The sequence below is a fragment of the Eucyclogobius newberryi genome, unplaced genomic scaffold (assembly GCF_026437365.1).
Source record: "Eucyclogobius newberryi isolate DKJ021-1_F unplaced genomic scaffold, fEucNew1.0.hap1 SCAF_5, whole genome shotgun sequence".
NCBI classification, from domain to species: Eukaryota; Metazoa; Chordata; class Actinopteri; order Gobiiformes; family Gobiidae; genus Eucyclogobius; species Eucyclogobius newberryi.
This window is the reverse complement of record NW_027316167.1, coordinates 13,053,077-13,080,529: the sequence shown is the minus strand read 5'-3', so window position 1 is coordinate 13,080,529 and position 27,453 is coordinate 13,053,077. Positions and strand designations below refer to the sequence as shown.

The following is a 27,453-nucleotide window of genomic DNA, read 5'->3' as shown; positions in this document are numbered from 1 at the left end:
AAATCCTCAATACTCTCCAATCCTCCCCGGTCTCATCCCCTACACCTAAACATCTTTATGCCACATCCAATATCACCTTCACCCGTTCAGACGTATCTTGCACCTCCATAGAAATGTTCACAATCACAACTGCTACAAAAGCTAGGAAACTCTGCTTCTCTATCACTATGAATTGTGAATACTTCAGTGTGCTTTGTCTCCGTTTGCTTTGTCACTAAAGCTTCTGAATAAGAAACCCCATTCTCCATTCTCACCCGGTTCCTCTTGCCTTTTCCCAAGCTCCAGTCTGATGCCCTCCAGAGCAATGCAGATGTAGCCCATCATGTATTATGCTAATATGTAATTGTGATGGTATAATACACTATTCAATTATTATTACTTTTTTGAGTTTGATTGTAAATTTGTCATGGAGCACTTGAATCACTTACTCTCACTTACTCTCACTTACTCTCTTCTGATTCTCCTGCCACAAACTGAGTCAGTCTCCGAGCACCTCCACGCCGATATCTACTGGCACTCCACTAATTACATCTTTATTCTTTTGTTTTCCTGTAAGCAGGACAACATTAGGAGCACCACTGCTTCTGGTGTTCTGAGCACCTGTTTTTTTACCTTCAAATGTCACCAGAAATGTCATTGGGAACGAGAACCCATGTCTCAGTTTACTCCTCATAGATGTGGTGGAACCTTTGCCGTGGTTGACAAAACTTATGGATGGAAAATATGAGGTCTCCTTTGACCTTTGCAGCCTTCAAGACACGTTCCTTCACATAATCGTTTAGAAATCTTATAGTCAGGCCTCGTGGTTTATCAGCTCTTTCGATTGTGATGGGAGGGACAGCACCGGAATAATCTTCTCCAAAAAGCTTCCTGTATTCGTTCCTTCCTCTTCTTCTTCTATGCCCAAAAGCCTCAGGTTAGGACGAAGTGTTCTGGACTCCAAACCATAGTCTTCCTGGCTCGCAGCGCCTCCATCTCAGCCCTTACTATCTGCAGATTGTCTGTATTATCTGAGACATCGCTGCTCGATTTCGTCCATACGTGCTCCGGTTAGTCCCGCTGGCTTCAGCTCAGCGGCTACTGCAGCAGATACTGCAGCACATACGGCCGGGCCCATTTCAGCGCTGAGAGACTCCACATCACGCTGCATTTCACGTCTCATTTCGGACATCTTGAGCAGTACCTGATGATTAGTTATTTTCTCTCCTTATTCTCCTTCCGATGCAGAGAAGCGGTGAGAGTCTCCATCCAGGTCTTTGTGATTTTGCTGCATTGTTCCTGTCGTGTGAAGCACTTTGAATTGCCTTGTGTGTGAATTGTGCTCTACAAATAAACTTGCCTTGCCTATTAGTTCTTGTAGTTCTTCATTAGTATCAACATAGAAACAAGTCTTTCAGAACATTTCACGGGTCACATTTCTTTTGTTATTCAAGGTTCTTTTTGTAGATACTTTCTTTGTGATTCTCGCTGTTGCTTTTCATAGTCGTTGGTCTTGTAGTTTTTTAGGGGTTCGTCGTCAAAGTGGAATTGCATACGGAAATTCCACTTTGACGACGTACCCCTAAAAAACTAGCTTTTCATAGTCATTGGTCTTGTAGTTTTTTAGGGGTTCGTCGTCAAAGTGGAATTTCCGTTGCAATTCCAGAGGTTGCACTTTGTAGTTCTAGTACTTGTATTGTAGGCAGTGTTTTCATCATTCAATGATCATGGCAACTGTACAGGATATGGCCATGCATTACAGTCACTTGCACTGACTTATTTTTTGTTTGTTGTTTTTTTCTTTATTTTTTCTCGAATATAAAGCCGAACATTAATATGGACGATCACATAAGTATGCATCTTATACCTCAAACATTATAATAGCGTATTTAAAAAGTGTGACTGGCTGATTAAATAAATAGCTTTCTTTCTCACATTTGTTGCAGGGTTGTGGTATCCTGTAATGCTCTCAAGCAGGCACTAGAGGGCGCCCATATATTGTAATGCAAACGTGGAAATGCAGCGGATCCAGGTGAGATAGAATGTAATATTTATGAAGAGGCAGGGCCATTCCCCTCTCACGCCTCACTGATTAATAATCCTGCAGAAAAAGCTCTCTACATTTTATGGATTTTATTTTATGGCTGCGTGTGTTTTGTATGCAGCTCCAGCTCATTCCCTGCGCCTTTATTCAGACCGAGGCCCCGCTCTGATTGTAGTCTTCATAAATGATGCAGATGCATTAGTGTCACTGCTTGGAGGAGGTACTTTAGGCACCGAGATTAACTACAAGATTAACTATGGCTTTATTTGAAGGAGCAAAAATGCACTTAAAAGGGGCAAAAACACACAAATCGGTCTATGTTTAATTATTTATTGTGCAACTGTGCCTGTAATTACGGATGAGTGATGTATCGGTTCCAATATCGGTGTTAATGATATCGGAGAGATTTCTCAGATATCGATCTGTTATGGAAAAAATAGCTGATATTTTGGAAATGTCTTTCTAAGCCCCAGTTTGTGTGCCCATGTGTTATTCCCACTGTGTCTTCACTGCATCAGATTTGTCTTTCTAAGCAAACTCAACAGTTCAAATAGAAATACAAAAGCATTTAGGTTATGGCTGCATTTTTACAAAATCATGCAACAAACTATTTTATATCCCACATAAATACATTAAGTTGATTTGTGAACTTTACTAAAACTTCTGGAATATCTGTTTTTAGCCACTGCAGAAAGACAAACATCGTACATACTGACTTGTTCATTTGTGAAACATTTATTGACACTTGATCACAATTGTTATTATGGGTGTGCCAAAATATCGAAATATTGTTCTACTAAATCTGGTGATGCAGTATCGATATTGTGAGCTGCTGTATCAATATATCGTGAGTCATCATGAGTCACTTTGGTTATAATTGACCTAATAATTTTGAGACAGCACGACAATTTTGTTGCTTGTTTAGAGAAAATGAACTTTTGACATATTTACTGTTTTGATGATTAAAATGGTTGTTTAACTAAGGAAAACGTTGTTAAAATGTATTGAGTTCTTTAAAATAAGTCACATATTGTATAATATCATTATTGCATGTATCGTAACAGGGACCCCGTGATTCCATACTAATTGTCATGGTTTTGTAGCGGCTGAGAACTCTTCCCCTCTGACAGAAAAGGTTTATGTTCATGTTTGTTATAAGGATCCCAATTATCTGAGCTTAACAGCTACTCTTCCTGGGGCCCTTTTAAAAACAGAATGAATAACAAGTATTATTGTAACAAGTGACAAACATACAAGCATTTCACAACAAGTATGTTCATTGCATATAAAAATACAAAACTACAAACTGCAAGTATTAATTTTCATTGCAGAAAAGTGACTAAATACTTTACTTAACAATATATTTGTCAGTGGTGACTTATATTTGCTAAAGGATGTGCTCCCAAAGAGGAGACTGTAGTGAAGTACAAGTTGGAATGTGTGACCAAGATGCAAAGACAATTTAATTGAATAATCACAACTTATTGATTATTGCATTTGTGACTAATTTAGTAACTAGAAGCTGTGCAATGGCAACAAGTCGTTGCGAGTGACTGTGTAATGCACGGCCATGTCCTGTACAGTTGCCATGATCATTGCATGACAACACTGCATAGCTACAAGTACTGGAAGTCTAAACTACCGGTACTACTAGTATTCTGCCACTCTAAAAGATACGAAAAATTGCAACTTTGACGACAAATCACACAAAAAACTACAAGACCGAGGAATACCTAAAGCAACAACCTTGATATGAAACATAGCAACAAAAAAACCTTGAATGAAATTGGACAAGAAATGTGACCCGTGAAATGGCCCAAAAATGTGTTTCTATAGAAATAATAATAATTCATTGTTTCTCTCTCTTTCTCTCTTTCCTTCACTCTTTTTTGCTCTCTCTCTTTATCTTTCCTGTTTTTTTTTTTTTTTTTTTCAAATACGGTATAGCGTAGAACACATACTTTGAAGACGTATCTACAGTAGGTGGCGGTAAATGCACCTTTTTCAGTTGGCTGGCATTACCAACTACCATTAAAAGCAACACAAAAATAACAACAACAATAACAACGACGACTCAATAATAATAAAGATCTACAAGAACTAATAGTGACTGTGTCATTAATACAGAGAATCCAAAACATGTCAGAAAGACTAAGCGTTGCAAAGTGTTAAAAGTGTAACAGCAAATATTTATTATACGGTGGTTTGTAATGGGTTTGTAAGAGCATGAACTCAATGAAGCTTGATTTGAGTTGGATTTAGCAACATAATTTACACGATTGAACTTAATTTAACAAACACTTTAATTTGAGAAGATCGGACCATTAGTTGCTGTTCTGATCTTTTTTATTAAACTGTGATTTGAACCTGTGAATATCTGCTATTATTATGTTCTTATTTTCTTTCTTTTCCAGTCTCAATATCTCACATTTTCCACCACTCCAAAGGCAGAGGTAAAAAGGACACAATCAGATTTGTGGAGGTAATGTGATGCTGCAGTCGCTGTCATCACATCGCTTTTACACACAGAATGTATTTACCACTGGATTCTTCCCCCTGGAGGTTTGAGCTGACATAAATCTGTGTGACTTACAGAAAACGCTTGTCATAGATGTATTTTTGTATTCTGTTAAATATGAGGACAATTGTGTCAAAGTGGTTAATCCTCCAAAACGCAGTATTTTTCGATTCAATGTAAAATGTTCTTTAAGCCTCCATTTCAGGCAATAAACAGACACAAATTCAAGCGTTTATTTAATTGCAGATTTTTTATGTACTCAAAATAATGAACTATTGTGAATGTTACTTTGAAGTAGTAGAGTAGCTATATTTATTATGCTGAGTTGATTTAGTTCACATTTGTCAAATACTTCAATTTAACATGTTTAACACATTTCTGTTGAATTTACATAATTATTATCTCATCATTGTCATTGGGATACTTAAAAAACATCCAAATATACATGTACATATATGTTTTTTTCCTCCAGCTCCGCTAATCCACTTCACTGTGAACGGCTTGCCTCTCCACTGATCTGACGCGTAGCTTGGCCCGTTTGTCACAGAGTTGAATTTGTTTGCTTATTTGTTTTAAAGTGCCTCTGACAGGTTGGACAACTCATTGAACTAAAAAGCAGTTAAGATAAATGTATTTAGAATTTAGCTAAAATTTCTAAAAATGTTATCACAGAAAAGCAATTTCTTTTTGTTTATGATTTCACTTCCTGTTTGTAATTGATGACATCACACTGATGACAGCAAACAATGAGCAAAAACTCATCTAATGTCACAATTTATGAATCAAATTTGACAAATAAAAATATGAGAGTGACTTTACTTTGTTGAATTAATGTTTAGAGATGGAAAAAAGTTGTTCCTTTGTATAAATTCTGCATAAACCCTAGTGTGATGTCACTTCCTGTTATTTTCTACAGATTTTTCAATGTTTTCTCCACAAATACCTACTCGATTGGTGTAAAACTATAATGTATATGTATGACAGGTATAAATACACCAAATGAAGTCCAAACTAGAACATGGTAAAAACGTGTCATACGCACTTTAAATCCCTTCTAGTCTTTGCTAAACCTGCTGTAAAGCCATTGTCTTTTAGTAGTGGAGAGCGTGTTTGTTGAGCGTGTTTGTTCGTGTATTAGTTTGGTCGTTCTTATATAGTATGACATCCTTTTGCAGAATCTAAATTACAAATGTTTCAGCGAGATGGACCGGTCAGTCAACAGTTCTAATGGCGTGCATTTTAGATCCTGCTCTCTGTAATTACTGACAAAGTAACACCCGCACAGAGACTTCAACAGTCGGTCCTCAGAGTCCCTTTAGACAGACATTTGGTTAAATATGAGACATCTGTCTGGTTTTCAAGGCCCGTAGAAGCCTGTGATTGTATGTGCGAGCGCAGGACGGCAGCGGGGCCCGTGCCAAAGCGACATCAGGGACATTACGCCGTGGAGTTGTCGCTCTTTTAATGGGACGCGCTAAAACGGGAATGTCTTCACAGAGAGTTATTTAACACATGGTCAGTCTGAGAGAAAAATCAACTGCAGATTTCACTGGAGACGTGTTCATTAAACTGCGGCGGCCACAAGGGGGACGCGGTGTTACTGGTATATTCCCGATTCTGCACATACTTGAGAAACAAAGAGGAGAAATCGCAGAAGTAATCGCAAACTGGGGATTCAGAATGTGCAGTGATTCAAATATGTCAGTTTAAAGGTGTACCGTGTGGCTTTTATTGTGGAGAGTCAGCTTCCTGCTTGGCTCTGTGAAGATGTTAATGCTTCACCTGCATGTTCCACACCATGTCTTTATGTCTTTAAACGTATCTAACTCCACGGAGACGAGCAGGGGATGCTACCAGTCGAGTTACGGGTCAAATCTGTGGAGAGGTGATCCTGTCCCAGTAAGAATACATGTTTAGAAGAACTGAAACACCTTTAAATCACTGCTAGATGTAGTAGTAGCAGCACTATGAAAAGTAGTAGATGTAACTAGTTTAAGTAAGTAAGTAGTGTTGGGAAGTAACTAAATACATACCAAAATGATGTACTGGTATTCAGAATACACATTTTGAGTGACTATGTTCTGGTTCATTTACTTTCATTTGGTGATTTTCAGAATGCTAATGCAGTTACTTTCCTAAAATCAAAGAAATAGAAGGTGGTAATTTGTCACACAATTTAGACTTCAAACTGCATTGGCATCAGTGAGAAAAGTTGAAAATAAAGTCAGCTGCTATAGTGAGTGTGATTCTGTTGCATAAAGCTTTTTTATGACACATTATTACAGTATTATAATGTGACTCAATGTGAAAATATTCAGAATACTGTACTCTGATTGGACAGGATATGTTACAAAATACATTTTAATTCAGTATTCCGTAACACTGGTAGGTAGTATAAATGTGAAGCAATAGTTACATCTGGAGTTGTATCGAGGGACATGTTTTTGCTGTTGTAAATTCACTTTCTACAGATGGATTTTCCATATCAGCCTCAGTGAAACGCAGAGGAGAACTGATGCTGTCCCTTTAAGACTGTGGATCTGCAGTGATTGGTTTGGTGTCTGTTTATGTGCTGTGATCAGAGAGAGGTCCTGAGCAGCAGGTAGCTCTTCCTCACTCCTCTGGTCCTCTCCCAAGTTCAGGTTCAGTCCTGGTACTAATCCGGGTCTTGTCCTGGTCCAGTCCTATGCTTTTCCTCTCTTAGTCCTGGTCAATTCCTGTCATAATCCTGGTTTAGAATGTTTTTTGGTCTTCTACTGCTTTAGTTTAATCCTGGTCTAGTCCTCTTGTCCTCGCCTGGTCCTGGTCCTGGTCCTGGTCCTGGTCCAGTCCAGAGAGATGACTTCAGTTTCAGAGCCGTTGGTGAGGGGGGGCAGTGGCAGGTCGGCCGCAAAGAGACACAAGAGCGTCCGGAAGAACTCTCGGAGACTCTACTCCTCGTACCAGGACCAACAGGGGTAAGTCATCTCAGCATTTCCTCCAGCTCATGTGATTAGTCTCCTGCCAAATCTAATCATCTGGTCCTGTTTGCAAAGTAATGTCTTTACAAGTCTTTGAAGTGCATCATTTAGTTAATTGTACGTTTTATGGTATTTTTTTAATCAACTTGTTTTTAGTTAGTTGTAGTAGAATGTTGACCGTTTATTAGGTTGGTGTTTTACATTTAAATCTGTTTTTCTATTCATCATCTAAATGTTATTACAGGCTTATAATCCAGAGGTAAAAGTTTAAAAATACTTCTCTGTGTTGTGTTTCAGTCTGTGTGGCAAGCAACGTCATGAAATTACAGTAACCTTGTATTAAATATTCATAATCTTGATTTATTTTCATGACACTGCAACTATAACAACAGCGACAGCAGCAGCATTTTATTTATTTTTTTGTTGTCCCCAAAATGTCAATGTGTCTTCTAAAGTAATTTAACATTCAGATTATTACAACATAATTTTTAGAATAGTTTCTTTTTTTAAGTGACAAAATGTGTATGCAAAACAAAAATACCCAAATTGTATCCAAAATATTGAAATATATTAATATTAAAGAATATTGAAATCTGTTTTTTAGTTGTTAAAAGATGCTGCAAATAAACCTTACCCACTTCCTTCCTCACTCATTCACTTACTATTTCACTAACAGCTTTTTTATTTATTGACAGAAAAAAAGCAAACAATGACAATTCTCAAATAATTTAAGGCCATTAAATATTACAACAACAAATATTTGTACAAACGTGACTTTTAGACACTGTTGCTGTGCTGTTTTGCTCTATCAAAATGTGGTTGTGTTTTGAGCAATGACAACAAATATAAAGCTAATCTTATAAATATATATATAAGAACGTGTCCTTCTGTTGCAGCTCTTCAGACGATGAGGACAAAGAGGACGAGCGAGTGGAGAGCGACGATCCCGAGGAGATGTTTCAGAACATCCAGCACCAAAAAGAAATCATCGCCAACATCAGGAGCAGACCGTGGCCCATGAGGCGCAAACTCAAATTGCTCAAGTAAGTCACTCAGCTTGTTTACGTCACCGCTCGGCTCTGTGCGCCGCTGCCACAACCACTTTGAATAAACGCACGGATAAATCAAGTTTAAAAGTCTGGTCCACAGCCAAAAGAATCAAAGTATGAAATATAATGCATCATAAGAAGGTCTGTAGACACTTTAATCAAGCCTCAGGCATTTTGATGAACGACAAACTCTAGATCAAACTTATAAACAAACGGATCAATATTTAATCCATTTGAATAGTTTTGAACCCATTGTGAAAAAAAGTTTCTGCAAATCCCATTATTATGTAGAGATGAAATAAATAGATTTAAAAAATGTATTATTAATTTCCCATAAAGAAATTCTGTTTTTCTTTGGTAACATTCATCTTGTCTTACGATAAAGTTACATTTATTTATGACATTTTAATTCCAATAAGCTATTATAATTCAAAAATAGTGGATTATTCGTAATATGTTCTGATTTGTATTCAAAAAGGCTTTAAAACAACTTTATAATAACTTTGTGTCTTCTTGCCCACACTCATCCGCACGGAGTAAGTATTTGATGAAGACGTACTGTTTGTAGGATTTAGCTCAGCGAATAGAGAGCGAGAGATGCTGAGTAATGTGCCGTGGATAACAGCTTTTATACGGGCAGTTTGTTATTAGGGCTCACGTTTTATTGGCGTCATCAGGAAGAACGGCTGCAAGTCTGCATTTTTACACCGCTCTAATCTGCGCCTGTACTTCTGCGATTACTCCCACTGCAGTTACGGGCAATATTTCACTTCAAAAATCAGAGATACTGCAAATATGGGTTTAATCATCGAGGCTTATCTGAGGTTTTTGAATAATCATTTTGCAGGCGGAAAGGGAAGCCACAGAGGTATTTAACATAAAAAAATATGAAGTGTTATATTTTCTCAAATAAAAGGAAGAAATCTAACACAACTAAGAACAGGCTTTTCTTTATTTGTGTATAACGTGACACATTATCACTTTTTATTTCCTTCAAAATTCAACTCTACAGTACACAAAATGTCTTCCATAAATTAGAAATAAGTTGTGATTCATTTCTTTGTATTTTTAACCTAAAACGTAAAATGTGCTTGTTAAAAAAGTCAATAAGCTTAATGATGTAATCCGAAGTGTGTCCTGCAGCGTGATGTGACACATTTATAAAGACAGTTAGAGTTGATGAGTCTTTATTGTCTCTGAGGATGGGACAATTACATCATCACATCATTTACCTAACATTATAGACACATTACGTCATTTATTCTATTGTTTTAATGTGTAAAATGTGTAAAATATGTTGTGTGACAGGTAAATACACACCAACGCACATGTTTAAATATCTAAAATCAAAAGAGTTACACCCACAATCAGGTAACGCTTGAGAAAATCCGTTCTGGAGCTTGTTGTGGGATGAAAGTCGAAACGGGCTGATTTTCAAAACAGTGCCCAGATGAACCTTTTTCTATGAATTTTACAGCAATAATTTGTTTATGTACCTTTGAACATGTAGTATTAGTTATATATATTATTAGTTATATTTATTATTATTATAAATATGATGCTATTTGACAAAAAGTGACGATGCTACTCTTACAGTAAAAGTATAATCAAATATACTGTAACTTGGTAAATGTAAGTTACTTTTTTTGTCAATTTTCAGATCTCACTGCACTAGTTGTCCATATTTTATTTTATTCATTTTAAGCATACAGCAACAAAAAGTACATAAAACAAACTAACCTATATAAAGAAAAATATAATAATAATAATATTAATAATAAAAAATAATACGTGTTTTTTTTCATTCAAATATTTATTCAGTTTTTTTCTTTTTTTCATATTTAATTAAGAAACAATACAAAAACAGTGTGGTGTACGCTTAAAGGAATGCACATAGCGACACTTTGACAGTTGCAGACATGTACAAACAAAAACTGCTTCTTGCTTTACATTGACTGTATCTGTGTGAACCTGAGCGGAGAATCCCGTCCTCCAAACATGATAATAGTGTGGATATAGTGTCTCTTTACGGTGCTTTGGGTCAATAATGTCTCAACAGTAACAGTGAGAGGATGAGCTGCTTTCATGGCTCTGTCTCACGCGCCGTAAACCTCAGAAATACATTTAATTTATCTTTATGGGACCGGCCAGCTGCAAGGGAATTAATAAAGTTTGTCCCGCTGTAATAATGTTGTTTATAAAAATGTTTGGGGCTCGTAATAGTCCGTTTGATCGTCTGAAGTTGTTATATGTGTGTTTTGTCGCCGTTAAAAACTTTGTACGACAGGTATATCGATATTGTCTGTGTCCATAAGCAAAGAAGGAACATTTATGCACTTTTATATTACTGTATGTTTGAATTTTGAAGGTGCACCATGTGACCTTTCATTGTCATAGTGCACCTTTATGTTAAACCTGTCAAAAATCATCTAAATGTCAATCTATCTAAACTGTTGTGTTAGTGTGGAGTGTGATTTGAGGAAAAGATTTGACTGGTTAACAAGAGGTATAATTGTGAGGAAAGGACATAATCATCGTAATCTGATTATCATCTGAATTCTGGACCTTTAAGATTATTCTAATTAAATGTAAATGCAAAATCAAAATGGAGGAACAATGATCAGGAAAAAATTTGTTTACAGACATCAACTTATTGTTTACATGACATTTTAGGACTGTTAAAGGTGCCATAACATGCGTTTTTTCACGTTTCGTAGTCTATCCTAAGTGTATAATTGACAATAATAAGGGTTGTGCAACACCCATAACATAATAGTTAAGAAATATCACCCAGACCTTGGACCCCCTCACCAACCCGGAAATGCAAACGGCGGATGAGGGGGGATGATGACGCGTGCCTGTGGTTATGACGCGGTCTTGCCCCACCCCCGTCAGTTTGGAGATTCGCGGAAAGGAGATAGTCTGTACTATAGCTAAAAACTGCGGGAATCAATCAAAAAACACTCTGGGTACATATATGAAGCACAAATACCAATGTAAGAAGGTTAAAAAGTCGATTTTGCATGTTTTGGGACCTTTAATTTCAAAATAATCCAATTTTGAGTGATCGTGTAACCGCAAATGCGGTTTCTGGTTAATGTGGATAATTTACATTTTAAATTATAATTGCTGGTGAATTTCCCTTAATTTTTTAACCCTGAAAAAAACATGTTTGATGTTTGTTTTCTAACAAACATTAAAAAAACACGTTTGATGTTTGTTTTCTAGTCAGAATTTCCCTTTTGCAGTGTATAGTTTGATTTTAGTTTTAGCCAATTTAAAATTCAAAAGAAAAAAAAATTCACCTTTCAAACATTCTATGCCTATATTTTCAAGCCATCAAATTCAACTTTGAATTCAGAGTACAAAATGTGCAGTGAATATTGACATATTTTTCACTGCACATGTTCTACATTGAATTAAAACTGTTGAATTTAATTGCTTGAAAATCTATGAATTTAATAATTAAAATGTGAATTTTTAAATTATGATTTTTTTAAGTGAGAAAAACACAATCCAGTTGCTGAAACGATGTAAAATTAACCCCATTCACGCTACACTTTGTGCTTGTGTTATACTGACAACAATGACAACTGCTCATTGGTTCCTGTTCCAAACTGTTTGCTTCTGTATTTAAAGATCACAATATTCTCTCCTGTGTGTTTCAGACAGGCCAGAGAGATCGTGCTGAAGTATGAAGGCAGACTGACCAGGACCAGAGGATACCAGACGGCAGGTGCTGATGTGAGTCTGGAGTTTGTGTGCATCTGGTGTTATAATATCATACAGAACGATAGTGCTCAGACTCACAGCGAGACAGTCCTGGGCTCGGCTTCCGTGTGGAGGTTCTGCTACACTGTTGTCCCCCAATCACAGGTTTCCCCAACAGCAATGAGAGTGTGTTGACAAATATGGACAATAAAATATACCCATGCCTTAAACTGACCTTGGAAGGGGAAAATAGTTTATCTTTCTTCTTTATAAAATATAAGTCAAGTATGGACCTAATTCAATTGAACATTTAAAAGACTGAAGTATTTGGAGAGTTAAAAAGCAACAAAACACCAATACGCCTTTTCACATGAGCACAAAAACAAACTCCCCGTTTTTGCTGCAACAGGAAAATTCCAGCCAAACACGGGCAGATTTGAACTAATACCTTCCTTCATTTTGGCTGAAACTGTAGCTAACTTTATGCGCTTTAGTGACTTATCCTCCTCTCAAACAGACAGAGCAGAGGGCTGCGGCTCCACACTGGATTTATAGGCTGTTGTTAAAGCTGAGTTTAATTAAAATGTTCGGGCTGCTCAGTCCCATTAGAATTAATTGACTTTTAGTGAGGGCTCTTACCATGAATTATTAATTCAACTGTTTGGCTTCAAGTTAATTGAAAAAATTAAAATTATTGGCGTAACGCTCACCTTATCATGGGTAATAATCCACTTCTCAATTCAGGCTGTGACACACACCGACAGAGACTAAACTGCAGTCACCTCTTGTTTGGGGGGTTTGAGTCATTTTACTTACAAAAACATATTGATTATTATTATTATTATTATTATTATTATTGGGAAACTAAAGAAGGAACAAAGAGGAAAACTACAATATTGGTGAGCTGGATAAGAATTATTTTAAAGGGCATTATGCAAAGTTTGGTTTTAGCTAACATTGTTCCCTCATCAAAAACATACCTGGAGATGCATTTACTGTAGCTTCATTCACACTAGTTTGATGAATTCCAGTTATTTCCTCTTTTCTGAATCGTTTTCTTGATCTGTGACGTGAATCTGAGAATCTTCTTTGCTGTTTTTTAGGTCCATAAATCATTACCAGACTCGTTCTGTGTAACATTTGTCCTTTAAACATATTTCTTTGATGAGATCTAAATCTATTCCACTGCAGTCAATAAAAACACGTCACTGCAATCTGCATCAATAGAAAGTCGTTGTAAATAAAAATAAAGTGTATCATCAAATAAAATAATAGGCTTATGGCATTGAGAAGCAACAAATCACGTGAACCATAATTATGTGCATGGGGTGAATACTTTCTGATGAAAATAGTGAATAGTCCAGCTAAACAGATCATTATTATAAGCCTGCTTGCCTGCGTATTGATTCTGAATAGTCTAAAAGCTGCTTTTATCTTGCAGCTTTTGAAGAAACTTTCCCGACTGCTTTACAACATCGTGGTAATCTTCATCCCCTGGGAAGTCAGGATCAAGAAGATTGAGAGTAAGTCCATAATATCATGAAACTATTGTCTTTTTTAAGAGGTAAAACCTGACACAATATAGATTGTGTTCATGTGACATCACAACATCACAAACCTGATCTAAAGAACAGGTCAGTTATATGGAAGAATTTCACTTTTAATTGTCAAAATGCAGTTGTTTGATACCTTTGTTAAGCTCTCTCTTAATATTTGATTTAATATTACTGTAATTACTTTGCCTATCCACATAAAACCAAAACTGGAACAAAGTTTTTAGTGACAGCACAGACAAACAGAGGGGATTTTGTTTTTCACCATAGCCTTTTAAGTGCCATTCTTCAACCCCAAAAATTGTGAGTTTTCAATAATCCTCCCATAGAATTCAACTGTCTCCTGCCTTCCTTCTTAAATTATGAAAACATCAAATTCTAGCGCCTTGTCCGTTATAAACTGCATTATTTATTTAGTTGTATTCATATTACCTATTTGTTTTATTGTTGTTTTTAGGCCACTTTGGGTCAGGTGTGGCCTCGTACTTCATCTTCCTTCGATGGCTTTTTGGGATCAACATCGTCCTGACCGTCATGACCGGAGCATTTATTGTGTTGCCAGAGGTTAGTAAGACCAAGAGTATTTGCAGTCCAAGCGTAATCACTATTGTTTAGATGATATGATGTAGTAAATCTCCATATGTGTCTATATAGGGCCTAATTGTGTATAAAACCTGCAATCTTGTAGTTAAATCTCTATAATAATGTTGAGAAATGCATGTGAATATTTTTTGTTTAGCAGCTCATATTGCAGTCGTCTCTCAAATGTGTTTCTAAAGCACAAAAACAATCAGACATTTTACTGCTCTATTAATACCAATCAACAGCAGTTATTTGAAAAATCTTTGATAAAATTACCGATCCGTTCGTTTAGTGCTGTAGCTCGTGCCGTTGGTGTGAATCCTTCAAGGGTTTAAATATCCAAAAAGACATAAAAAACTGTTAGATTGAACCCTAGTGACGTGTAGACACAGCCAATTTTCCCACACATGATTTACTGCGTGCCCTGTGCCTCTCGCCCGTAATGGAACTAACCTCTCCCAGTGTCCTCGAACACATCGCAGCCTTATCTCTCCTCCGTTCATTGAGTTTTATTGTCCGCGGTGGGTTTGTGCTGATGCAAAATTTAACACAGGGAGAATAAAGTGTGGCTTGACTGTAACGCGATTTAAAACCCCCAAATTCAACCTAAATGTGTAATATTGGGTACAAAAATACCACTGAGCTTATTCTCATATTAAATCATTAGACCTGCATGTCCACTATTTATTTTACGTGCCTCCATTTCAATTTTAGTCCCATAGAATATTCTGATATCATCTAAAACTCACCAGTGATATTAGTGTGACTCCCACAGGTGCATGGTGTTGTTGTGTCCGCGGGCAAGACACTTAACCAGCCTCGCCCCTTTTGTTGTTGTGGTGTATCAAAGTGTTCCTTGGTGTTAAGTGCTTTGAGTAAACTTTGGAGCACTTAGTGTGTAAATGTGGCCATTGATTATTTACCAGTGTTTGGAAAAGTACTGAAAATGGCATTTAAGTCAAAGTAAAAAGTGGCTCATCACTGCCATGTGTTTTGGGGACTGATTATTCATAAATACTGGGCTGAGATAAGTGAGGAGCTGCAGACTGTCTTCAGCACCGATAGTCCATATGATTTTAAAACAATTTACTGTATCTCACATGTAGGACTTCTGCAATGGAGATGATCGATGGATACCTGTCGAGTGTACTTTTGGCTGCAGCAAAAAAGGCAAAAAGGCAACAAATGAAATGGATGAGCCGAGGACTGGACTGAAACAACTTCAGACATTTACAAAAATGGGGGAAAAATCTTATTAAACTTGAATATAAACAAATTTACCAGACATTGGGACAGATGGGAGGATATAAGTGTGACAGACATTTAACGTTCTGGTTTATGCTCTTTTGCCTTTTGATTTAGCCTTTCACGCTCTGGTCTTGTTCTGTTCTTATACATTGAAAAAAAGGAAAAGAAAAAAAAGAAAGAAACAGCCTACTCTCCTACTCAAAGTACTAGTTACTTTTTAGCACAATTTTAGAAGCATTTTGGATCAATATTTTATACAATAGTTGAAAAATGTATAATTACAATTGCATGACTAGAATTGACCCAATTACAAGTGTGGATATAGTGTACAAGTACATGTTCTAAAATCTACCCCAAAAAGTACAATTACCGTATTTTCCACACTATAAGGCGCAATGGATTATAAGGCACACTGTCAATGAATGGTCTATTTTCTATCATTTTTCATATATAAAAAGGTACCGGACTATAAGGCGCATTAAGCGAAACAAAACATGTACCACACAAAATCGCTTCGAGGTCAGTAAACACAACCAGAATTAATCCATATTAAAGGGACACTAGATTATAAAGCGTCGTTTTTGGAGAAAATGAAAGGCTTTTAAGTGCACCTTATAGTGCGGAAAATACTTAAGTTATTAGCTTCTTTACTCATATTTGTTGTCCTTTCTTTGCAGCTGTTGGCTGGAGCTCCGTTTGGCACGACCCGGAGTAAAACCATCCCCAAAGAACACCTGACTTCAGCCCAGGACCTGGACACAATCTGGTCGCTCGGGGCAAGTCTCTCTCACTTTTACACGTCCGTCGATAGCACTTTAATACACCGACAAAGGCCCATTAGTCAAACATTACTTTACTGCCTCCTTGACCTTCTCTGGCCACTGCACTGAGCCGATACAACCTTCACAATCTCTGCAAAGTCAGCAACCAGATTGGACCGCCTGTGACACGCAAGAGACATGGGAAGTTTGCTGTAGTTCAAATACTGTTAGTGTTTCGCAGTGACTCAAAGGTTGGCAGTTGGATGCAGTGTATTGTTTAAAATGAATCTTCTCGTGTTTATTTCAGGACTGCAAACAATACAGACTTTTAACTATTGCTAATTAACACAACATAGTCAAATTTGTTCCTCCAAAGACTGAACTTTGACAGAGAAATGACTGTGGAGAAAAACAAGCTCATTATTGACGATCAGACAGGACTGAATCTTGATTAAAAATATTAATTATTTAATAAGTATTAATTGCCCAACTCTGTATTGTTGTGTCATTAACTAACCCTCCGTGCCCATGTCTGAGCACAATTGTGCATTAACTTGAATATATTTAATATTTATTTTTAACCGAAAGAAAAAACAAAAAAAGCAATACCCAGATATTAATCAGTCAATCAATCAATAAGATGGACTAGATACTAATTTGAATGGAGTTTGATATTGAAAATAAAATCACAAGAACTGGACTGACATTAAGAAAATCACATTTGGACTTAATTTGAAAATGTGGGTGTCTTTCTTCTTTCTTATTTTATTTAGTCCCTTGTCTTGGTCCGTTTCTTATTTTTGTTGCAAAAATTGAAAAATAAAATCACATATCACAAAAATGGTCCTTTCCTGAATGGTCGAGAATCGAACCTTCTACTTAGTGTCCAAAATGGAGTTTCAAATGTAATACACTATTTGATGACTTTAAAAGGAACCTTTTTGTCACCTCCTAAATGCATCACCTGTTGCTGCTGGTTCACTTCTTCCCTAAACCACTTTATACTGACCACTATAGATCAAGAACAAACTATACTGTCTAGGCTTCATGTTCAAACTCACTTAAATTTCCGCAATTTATTGAATGATTATTGAAATCTTGTGCTATTTTCTTCAGTTGTGTGTGAACAGTACGTGATGCTTCTCATTGTAGTTATGATTTTTCCAATGGGTATTTCTTTCGTTTTATAGGGATATCTGCAGTACTCTGTGTTGTTCTATGGATACTATGGCAGTGTCAGAAAGATCGGCAGTGCAGGATACAGACTTCCACTCGCCTACTTCCTGGTGGGGATGGCTGTCTTTGCCTACAGCTTCATCATTTTGCTCCGAAAGTAAGACGTTTTCTCAGTTAAACTATTCCAATTCATTCATTTTTGGTATTTTTTTTTTTCAGACAAAAGCAGGCTGCTCAGATGAATTGGACTATTGTTTAAGGGAGTGTCTGCAGTGCCGCGGCGCGCGGCCGAAACTGCCATGTTATTTTTGTGGCGGCCGCGCGCCGCGGCTCCTGAAACTGCGCCGCTATTTGACCGTGTTTTAGCGCCGTTTTAGACCGCGCCGGGTTAAGGTTAGTGTTAGGGTTAAGGTTAGGGTTAGCCATGACGCTATAAGAAGTCCCGCGGTTCCTGAAACTGCGCGGCCATTTGACCGCGGCACTGCAGCCACGGCCATTGTTTAATGGCCGTGGCTGGAGAGCCGCGGCGTAGTCAAATGGCCGTGCAGTTTCAGGGACCGCGGCATTCCCTTATAGCCCGTTATAGCCTCATGGCTAACCCTAACCTTAACCCGGCGCGGTCTAAAATGATGCTAAAATGCGGTCAAATAGCGGCACAGTTTCAGGAGCCGCGGCGCGCAGCCGGCACAAAAATAACATGGCTTTTTTGGCCGCGTGCTGCGGCACTGCAGACACTCCCTTGTTTAATGGCCAAATGCTGTGTGAGCTTTTCTTCTTCTTTTGCTGTTACAGATTCTACAGTTTTCTGCTGAATGTTGGTCCTAGTTTGAGCCCAGTTAGTCCAGATGCCTTCTTGGTTTGGTCCAATTCCAGTCATGGTTAAGGATTAGTTATGAATTTAGTCCCAGTCTTGTGCCAATTTTGTGAACGCATCCACAAAGTCAATTAATCCGCAATATATTTATCTTTCGTGCTAGTCCTTGAACTAGTACAGAAATAATGTAGTCCTATGTTTGACCTGGGTTAGCACAAATCTGGGTTAGATCTGGTGGTACTTGGAAGGCCAAATATTTTTGTAGGTGGTACCTGGTGTGAAAGGTTTGAGAACCACTACACTTGTGTTAAAATAATGTATATATTTTGGTGACAGATATACAATAATGACAACATTCTGATGAGTAAATAATAAAATAATCCGAATGAGTCTCTTGTCCAGAAGTGATTATACGCTGGTATTGTCCAGTTAATGACGCTCATAAAGCTAGAAACTGCACAGTGAGCAAACATATGTGTTGTTTGTGTGATGTTTGATGTGTGATGTTTCTCCAGAATGGCAAAAAACTCACGGCTGAGTTTGGCGAGTGCGTCAGATGAGAACTTCACCTTCTGCTGGAGAGTCTTCTGTGCCTGGGATTATCTGATCGGGAACCCAGAGGCGGCTGAGAGCAAAGGGGCCGCCATCGTCAACAACATCAGGGTCAGGCTTTAATGGCTTGTGTTTTGAGCTTGCCCTCATTTATCAAAGAGCTATGTCAGGGCTCAGATTAAGGATTTTCACTTGTATAGCGGTACTGCTAAACAATGTGTTAATGTTTTCAAATTTGTATCGCAATTTGATAATTGCATAGCAAAACACGAAAGTGACTAACAATCAATATTTTCCATTGATATATCACGATTATTTGTTTAATAATAGTATTTGTAAACATTCTGTTTAAAAAAAACCCTTAACAAATTAACTTTTAAACACTTTAAACATAAAAAAAAAACTTGCAAATAAAATTAGTTGTTGAAAAAATTAATCAACACAAAGTCAGATGGCCTTATTTACAACTTTCTTCCATATCATCATCAATCAGATCAGTCTCATTTACATATTAATTGTCATTACACTCACAAAAAATATGTATTAAGCTTCTGATGGAAAAATAAAGGTTGCTGTGGCGTCCATCATGGTGTATTTTATGTGTTATTCAAATTGTACTACGTTCCATTCCATTTTTCGTTTTGCTATTTGATGACTAAGTACTCTCGTCTAGGCTCCGGCTGCACATTTGATGACGGTCCCTAAGCACTCGTCTCGGCTCCGTTTGCACATTCGGAGCCATGTAATTCGCTGCGCCCAAAATACGCATCTGATTGTTAAAAACAAGGTTGTGTCACTTGGCAGTGTAAATATATTATAGTATTTTGGCAGTGAATGATCTGCAAAGACTTTTGCATTTAGGAGCTATTGACCTCAGAAGTCCGAATCTGATGCTAACTTTACCACACGTGGCTTCTCCCGCTTTCAGACTCGATCTGAGACCGCAGCGGGACTCGTCATGACAACACAGCGTCCACATGTGTCATGATGTTATTGACGATCGATTGACGAGTGATCAGTACTTTTAGGCACTTTGTTTATACAATTGAACACGCATTTTTGTATCGCAAAAGCTGCGTTACAAACACACTTTTTTCTGACAAATGCATCGCATTTGAGAGAAATTGCGTCGCATTTTGCGACGCAATACCGCTTATTCTGAACCCTGTATGTACACATTTTTTAAGAAATGTCCAAATAAGTTTACAAATGTTGCCCCTAATTACTTCTGTTATTGATTGTGATCACAAACTTGTCTTGAATAATCCTCGCACTATTGTGAGAAAACAGTTTCACTATAGTATTTAGACAGAAAAAATGTCAAACAAAAGACGGTTTTAAACATTGCATGTGACAGTCTTAATGTAAAAGTCGGAACGGACTTTGAGAATTAGCCTAAAATGTTGTAGTGTGTGACATGAGTCACACACTACAATTATTATTATAGTTCATGAAACATACTTTTCCCTGTCAAATAAACTAGAGCTGTCACTAACGATTATTTTAGTAATCAAGTAGTCAACTTTCTATTGTAAACTATGATTTTTGAATTCATTTTTAACCTATTTTAACCGAATAAATAGCTTCTGGTGTTTATTACACATTTTACTTTATGTTGATTACATGATAACTACATCATATCACTTCTCACAGGAGGCCATTTGTGAGGAGCAAGAGAAAAAGAAAGACACAAGCCTGTGAGTATGTTTCTACTTTTATACCCCTTTGATTTACAATTCCCCAAATCCACTAAACTTCTGCCACTTCATAGTAAGACATTATTTACAGGTCCAAATATTCTGTAATTTGATTTACCCAATTACAATCAAGTGAATACAAATGTGTTATTTGTAGCAGGAATAAACATGCAAAACCAACACTTTTTTGTGTATTGTGTATTTCAGTGCTGTGCTAATCAGCCTGCGGATCTTAGCTAACATTCTGGTGCTTCTGTCTTTGGCTGGGAGCATCTACATCATTTATTTTGTGGTGGATCGCTCTCAGAAACTGGAGCAGGAGAAGCCTGAGCTGACTCTGTGGGAGAAGAATGAGGTACAGCTACAAACGGGGCATTATTGGATTATTACATTCAGTCATGTGGTCCACAGGGATCAATGAAAACACAGAAAGATGGGACGTGTGCACTGTGGTGTGGATACTGCTTGTCAAGGCCATGTGAGTCATGTATGTGCACGTAGCGGGCTCTCGCTTCACAGCAAGAAGGTCGTGGGGTCGACTCCTGGGTGGCCCTGTCCACTTACACTACGCACTTGACTGGAAAGTAAGTGCACAGGGGCAGTAATGAGAATTGGGACACTTCAAAGCGTTGTGAATGTGGTAAGGAAAAACAGCAGTGTAAATCAACTGTTAGTGTGCTGTTAGTTTGGATCATTTTCTGAATTGGCTACGAACAAATAAGATAAGATAAGATAAGATATTCCTTTATTGTCCCACATGGGGAAATTTCATTGGTGCAACGCAGGAACAGGCTTAATGATTGTTGATGATTTATTTAAATTATGATCAGTTTAACAGTTAAGACATTCCTTTCCATTGTTTCCACCGCTAAGTGGCTAAGGCAGAAGTGCATGTACTTGCCTGAAGTCCACTCCGTTGTGAAAGCGCATTTGAAGTGGGACAGGGCAGTATACAAAAGTCCAGCTCCCTTTGAGTTCTTTTGCAGAATCTTCCCTCACAAGATGGATCTGGATACTATTGTTACTATAGTAGAAAAAGCTTCAGTTGTAGTCATCTGGACTCAGTTTGAAAAATTAGACGTTTCGACTCTCATCCAAGAGTCATTGTCAATAAAAGAATTTAGATCGAGAACTCCGATATTAATACTGTTCTGTGGTAAGACCCGCCCATTGGGCGGAGCCTTCCTGAAGTAGAAAGAGTTGTTTGTTTCAACAGAAACTCCCCCCTTGTATCTACCGATAGTTATATAGGTATCTACCTATAGTTACTATAGGTTACCATGGTGACAATTACTCATTAGTCACCCAGAGTTTGGGGCAACAGTACTCAAATAACTTTTTTAGAGTAACGTGTAGGTTTTGTTGTTGTTGTTGTTGTTGTTGTTGTTGTTTTATGGTTGCTGTTGTTGTCGTTGTCATTGTCGTTGTTGTAGCGGTTGGTATCAAAGTGAAGTGTCACATTACCGCCATACTTTATTCTTTAGACTTCATTCTTCAAATTCCGACCGGCTTTTTCCAGAGATAATTCATCTTCCTCGCCTTCTTTGGTGTTTGGCGCTTCCGCCGTGCAGCTTCCTTCTTTAGGGTTCATTCTTTAGGCTTTGATACTTCCATTGTTGTCGTTGCTTGGCAGCCATGCAAAGAAAAGTGAAAAGTGTGAAAAGTGTGAATTCAAAGCTATACAGTGATGTCTCACTCATGCACATCTGATAATATTTGAGTAAGTTGTGGTCATTTGAATGTATACAACTCTCAAAACCTTTCACTGAGAAAACGGCCTCTAAAGATTCTCACCTGAGTGAGCCCAGAGTCACAGGGGCTCATTTGCATCTCATTGAGATAAGCCCTCCCCCTGTCACACTGACACCACCTTCCCCCTACAGCTGTCACTAAAGACTCAAGAGGAGTGTTGTTGTTGTTGATGTGAACTGGACTTGAATTAGAAGTTAGTTCTATAATTGCTATTCTGCATTTGCACTTTATTGTACATTTAATAAAGTGAAGTTAAGTAAATGATGTGTAATAAAAAGTACCTGCTGTGGAAAGTCGAAGCTGTAATGCAATGGACTTCTGCATAGTTTTTTTTATAAGATCCATCTCTGAGCGCCAATTCTGAAAAGTGAAACAAAACAGTAAAAAACATGAAGATACAGACATAATACCATCCCAAAACAGCTAGTTTCAAGAGACTACGTGATGTTAATTCTTGTTGTATAAATACCTTTCGTTAAGATAAATAACCGGTTGGTACGGGTAATGAAATATATATATATATATATATATATATATATAAAAACAATCAAATCAATATGTAGCACAACAACAAGAAAACACAGACAGACAATTCAGACAGACTTTCATGCGCTCTAAAAATCCAGCATCGGCAACGGTTGATAAGGCGTCTATGAACATACACTCGAGTTTAAAACCGGCGCACATTAAAGTGATTAAAAGCGGGTGTTTTACTCGCAAAGCTTACCTGGTTCAGCCGTCCTGTCGTCTCTCCCAACCAAGCCCCCGGAAGCCAAGATGGCCGCCATTGAAACCTATGGAGCTGCTCATTGGCGCATGGTTCCAAAAAAGTTTTTTAGTTCCGCATTACTTCCTGAACACTGGTATATCTCCTCCCATTTTTGTGACGTCATCGCCGTGAGGCTTTGGCGTCGGGAGCGCGCACGTCACAGTAGCGTGAAAGACTAAGAGTCAACACGGACTTTTGGAATAATTCGGCTTGAAATAGTCTTTACGTAACGTATAATGATGAATTGTTATATCCATCTATAAATATACATGTATCATGTTGTAAAGCTCTGATATTTAAGAGAATTATAAAGAAGTGTTAAGATAAAAAGTCCGGTTTAATGACAATAAATTACATTTAGAGGTGTAATAATGTCCTCATCATTTTCTGTAGTTTTTGATTTGGGTATTAATTTTGTTATTAACTTTTCAGTTATTAATTTACATAATATAATTTGGCCAATGTGCATTTTTTTAATCAGATGAGAAGAAATATAAAATATAATCATCGATTCTGTTACATAATTGAGTTAAGCAGTATTTAATTATATTCAGTTTCCTTTTGTGTCGTTTTTGTATCATGTCAATCTTTAATAAATACAAAACACATTTGTTTATTAATGTATTTAATAAGAATAATGAACATGAATGAACTTGTTCAATAAATGCAAATCTGATTATAACTACAAATGATAAATTGATTTTAGCCAGTTTTAGTTGAGTTTTAAAGCTCCAATGAGTTTTAAAGCTAGAATGTGGGAGTCCCTTATTAAGGAGTTTTGGAGTCTGTACTGTTCATTATTATTATCGTCATTAATAGAATCAGAAAATGTATTGCCATTGTCAAAGAACAGAATTCACAAACAGTGGAACTTGCTTTGGTGATTCAGTGCAACATAAAAATATTAACAATGATAAAACAACCTGTATAAGTCAAATAGAACAAACTGAATGAAATAAGATATTCCTTTACTGTCCACACATGAGGAAATTTTGTTGTTGCAACACAGTAGATACAGAGGAAAAGGACAGACAACTTATAGGAAGTTTAAAAAACACTCTTAATAGATCGATCTTAATAGAAGAACTCTTATAAACAAAAACTCCTATAGACAGAACCTCTCATACCTTAATAAGGAATGGAGGGGGAAAATAAAGATAAAATAAAAACAGCGTAAGACAAAATAATACTAATAATAATGGTAAAATAAACACTCTTTTTACATCAGTTATAAGCACATGAATGTGACATTATTGCGTTAAATACTGAATATCTCAGTATTTAACAAGACTTTGTTTCCATGGCTACGCAGTCTTCTGTACTTCAGTAACTCCTCCGTTCAGCTCCATCGTATGACTGAGACAAACAGAACATGTCACAGCTTTAGATTATACAAGTCACATAACATACACTTCATATGTATTAGATTTATACAAGTCATATAACATACACTTCACATGTTTGTCCTGAAGTTGCTTCACAGACACATGTGACACAGCAGTGGCTCTTTTGAAGAACAATTATCATTTAGTTTTTTTTGGTCATAACAAAACAGACATTTTATAAATTCAAAGTACTGATTCGAGGCACAAGTTATTATCAAAATACCTTTTGCTTTGGAGTCGTCAGGAGTTTACTTGAGATCACTCTGTGTCTGCAGTGACCTGCAGTGACCTGTAGTGACCTGCAGTGACCTGTAGAGCTCTGGTCAGCACAGACAGACTAAACTCACTGGTCAGCACTCTGAAGATGAGAAAGATACTCATTAGAACATTGATATATTCTGCACATTTAACGGAGTTAAATGGAATGTTATTGACAGATTTACATTTCGCTCTGTAACACAAAAGTTCCTCTTTTCACATAATTTTTTAAAGCTAGAACCAAAAGTCATTTACTTATGCATAAGTTTAAACCTTAGAAGTTAGAACATAACTGACATGTTTGCTAAATCTCTACATATTCCATGGAAGTAAATCCATAACATTCCTATAGAAAACAAGCGTGTGCTTTGCTGTTTAAACACAGCACACTTCATTATTATATGGGTAATAAAACCTTAAATGTCGTCTCAGCCCCTGTAAGTACAGCACTGTCACTTTTACATACGTTTACATTTATATGTGTAAGCTATGACCCATTTCAGCAGGTTATATTTGAATTATTTGTAGTTTTTGATTGCACATCATGCAAACATCACTTTATTTCCCTTCTTTCTCCAGTTTTCCTTGATCTGTGCTTAACCTTTTGTCTCTTAGAACATTTAGTAGGAGAAATAATTAGTTATTTATTTGCAGAAGCACGAGCCATCACGACGTGTTGTTGCATCTTTGTGTAGCTAAACTTTAGCTTACGTTAGCTCGTGTTAACTTGTGTTAACTTGTGTTAACTGTGTAATTGTTGTTTTATACTTCATATGGAACGATGTGTGACTCGTGAGGAATGACAAACAAACACAACTTACGTGTATCGTGGTCTCGCCTCGTCTCTTTCTTCTGCTTGTGTTTAGTTTCTGTCACATGTTCTCCCGAGGCTCGTTCATGAGGGTCACGTGCGCGCTCGGTGCTCGTACACCGTTCACCGGAAGGTTAAAAAAATATTTTTTAAGTATTTTAGAAACAGTTAAAGAGTGAAATTCCTTCTATTTTATTTTTAGACTAAAAACAATTTAGCATGTTTGGTAATTTTAGAGGCCGAACTCCTGAAATGGTCCGACCAAAAGGCTGCATTCTGCGAAGTGGCCACTACTCAATTTGGAGCCAGAGGCAGAGGGGGCGTACCCTATCCAGATATTATAATACATCCATGCTCCCAACACGTGCACGGAGAGACACACAGGAAGCTGATATTGGCCAGGCAAGCGCATGATTGGTTCGAGTGGCGCTGTGCGTGCTTGACGTGCGACGTACGTAAGCCACGTGACCAGAAGTGGTATCGGGAGCTGTAGTTTTTTTTCTATTCGGAGCTAGCCCCACAGCCCGGAGCTAAACACAGGTTTAGCCACGAAAAAACTAACGCAAAGCACCATAAAACACACATAAAGCACAACCCACACAACCTACGGGTCACGAAATACTACATAAGTATATCATTTGTACAGACAAAACGCCGAAAAATAACCCGGTAACAGGTTGATAGCAAAGTTTAGCTTCCAACTTAGCCCCACAGCCCGGAGCTAAACACAGGTTTAGCCACGAAAACTAACGCAAAGCATCATAAAACACACACAAAGCATGCATGCAGACATTTTACCATGCCAAACAGCTAGTTTCAAGAGACTACGTGATGTTAACTATTCAGAAAGTGGTCACATTAAATTCAAGCCCGTATTTATAACGTAGAGTGCACTGAAGCAGCATGTTAGCTTAGCATTGCTCCATGTCTGCTCAGGCGCCGAGGCAAGTGACATCACGGAACCGCCTTAAAACACAGCGTTAAAGCAATACTTTAGAGTAAAAGTACCTCAGTTCCGTTGCAATGTAGTCCAGGGAATCATACGCTCTGTTGAAAGCCTTGAGAATGAATAATGTCTCTTGAGAGGAGTCCATGAGAGGAGTACACAGAGGACACGTAGCTGTAGCCATGTGGTCCGCAGCTGATTGGTGGAAAAAGATCAACAGTACGCTGCTGAAAAAAGGGTAACGCCCCCGCGCGGCACACGAAAACTACCCATTTTTAACAGCTTAATGTGTACTTTTAAGGTAATGAATACTGTTATCTGAAGCACGGAGGGGCTCCTTTATAACTTCAACTTTCACATAATGCAAAAAAACGAAAATCACAAACTTGGGGAAAAAAACCTAAAACACTGTTTATCTCAGTTTCACCGAGGCCGACATTTACCGGCATTTATGCTGCTCACATATGTCCAGAGAGCTGGCACTCCAGACATGCAAATTTGTTCTCCTCTCTTGGGATGTACAAACACCTTCCCACTCCTTGTCCGTCAAAACAAGTTCACCTTCTCTTTCCCATTTGTTCTTAAAGGTTGAATAGAGGATTTTTCAACCAACCATGGTCTCATTGCCTTATGGTGTGGACAGCTGAGTAGTTCTCCCACACGTCAATCATTCCTTGTGTCCTACTGCACACCTGCAGGCTCATTCTGGCTCATTCCCAGCATAGCAGCAAGTTTCCCTGGCTGCGCATGCGTGGTTGATATGCCGGTGTGTGTTTAGCGAAGCGAGCAGCGAGTTCCTTAAGTGTAGCTCCATGCTTCAAACCGCGAAGTACAAAAATGGCTGAGGGACAAGAGAAGAGACTGTGTTTGAGCTGGCTCAGAAGTGAC

At 37.6% G+C, this 27,453-nt stretch overlaps 1 protein-coding gene and 1 long non-coding RNA gene across 2 annotated transcripts in view; one reads left to right on the top strand and one right to left on the bottom strand.

Annotated features, from left to right (window-relative positions):
* Positions 1 to 7,379: 7,379 nt before the first annotated feature.
* Positions 7,380 to 27,453, top strand: part of LOC140381127 (transmembrane channel-like protein 3) — a 45,940-nt gene continuing 25,866 nt past the window's right edge. The window contains exons 1-10 of the mRNA XM_072465151.1: positions 7,380 to 7,498; positions 8,398 to 8,544; positions 12,219 to 12,294; positions 13,703 to 13,784; positions 14,272 to 14,378; positions 16,322 to 16,420; positions 17,596 to 17,738; positions 18,911 to 19,058; positions 20,601 to 20,644; positions 20,852 to 20,999. Of these exons, the coding sequence (XP_072321252.1) occupies positions 7,380 to 7,498; positions 8,398 to 8,544; positions 12,219 to 12,294; positions 13,703 to 13,784; positions 14,272 to 14,378; positions 16,322 to 16,420; positions 17,596 to 17,738; positions 18,911 to 19,058; positions 20,601 to 20,644; positions 20,852 to 20,999 (1,113 nt within the window). The remainder of the gene's footprint in view (positions 7,499 to 8,397; positions 8,545 to 12,218; positions 12,295 to 13,702; positions 13,785 to 14,271; positions 14,379 to 16,321; positions 16,421 to 17,595; positions 17,739 to 18,910; positions 19,059 to 20,600; positions 20,645 to 20,851; positions 21,000 to 27,453) is intronic.
* Positions 23,844 to 26,746, bottom strand: LOC140381129 (uncharacterized). Its single transcript, XR_011931234.1, has 4 exons — positions 25,630 to 26,746; positions 24,774 to 24,908; positions 24,616 to 24,671; positions 23,844 to 24,521 (listed from the first exon to the last, which is right to left on the bottom strand). It is a non-coding gene; the product is annotated as an uncharacterized lncRNA (long non-coding RNA).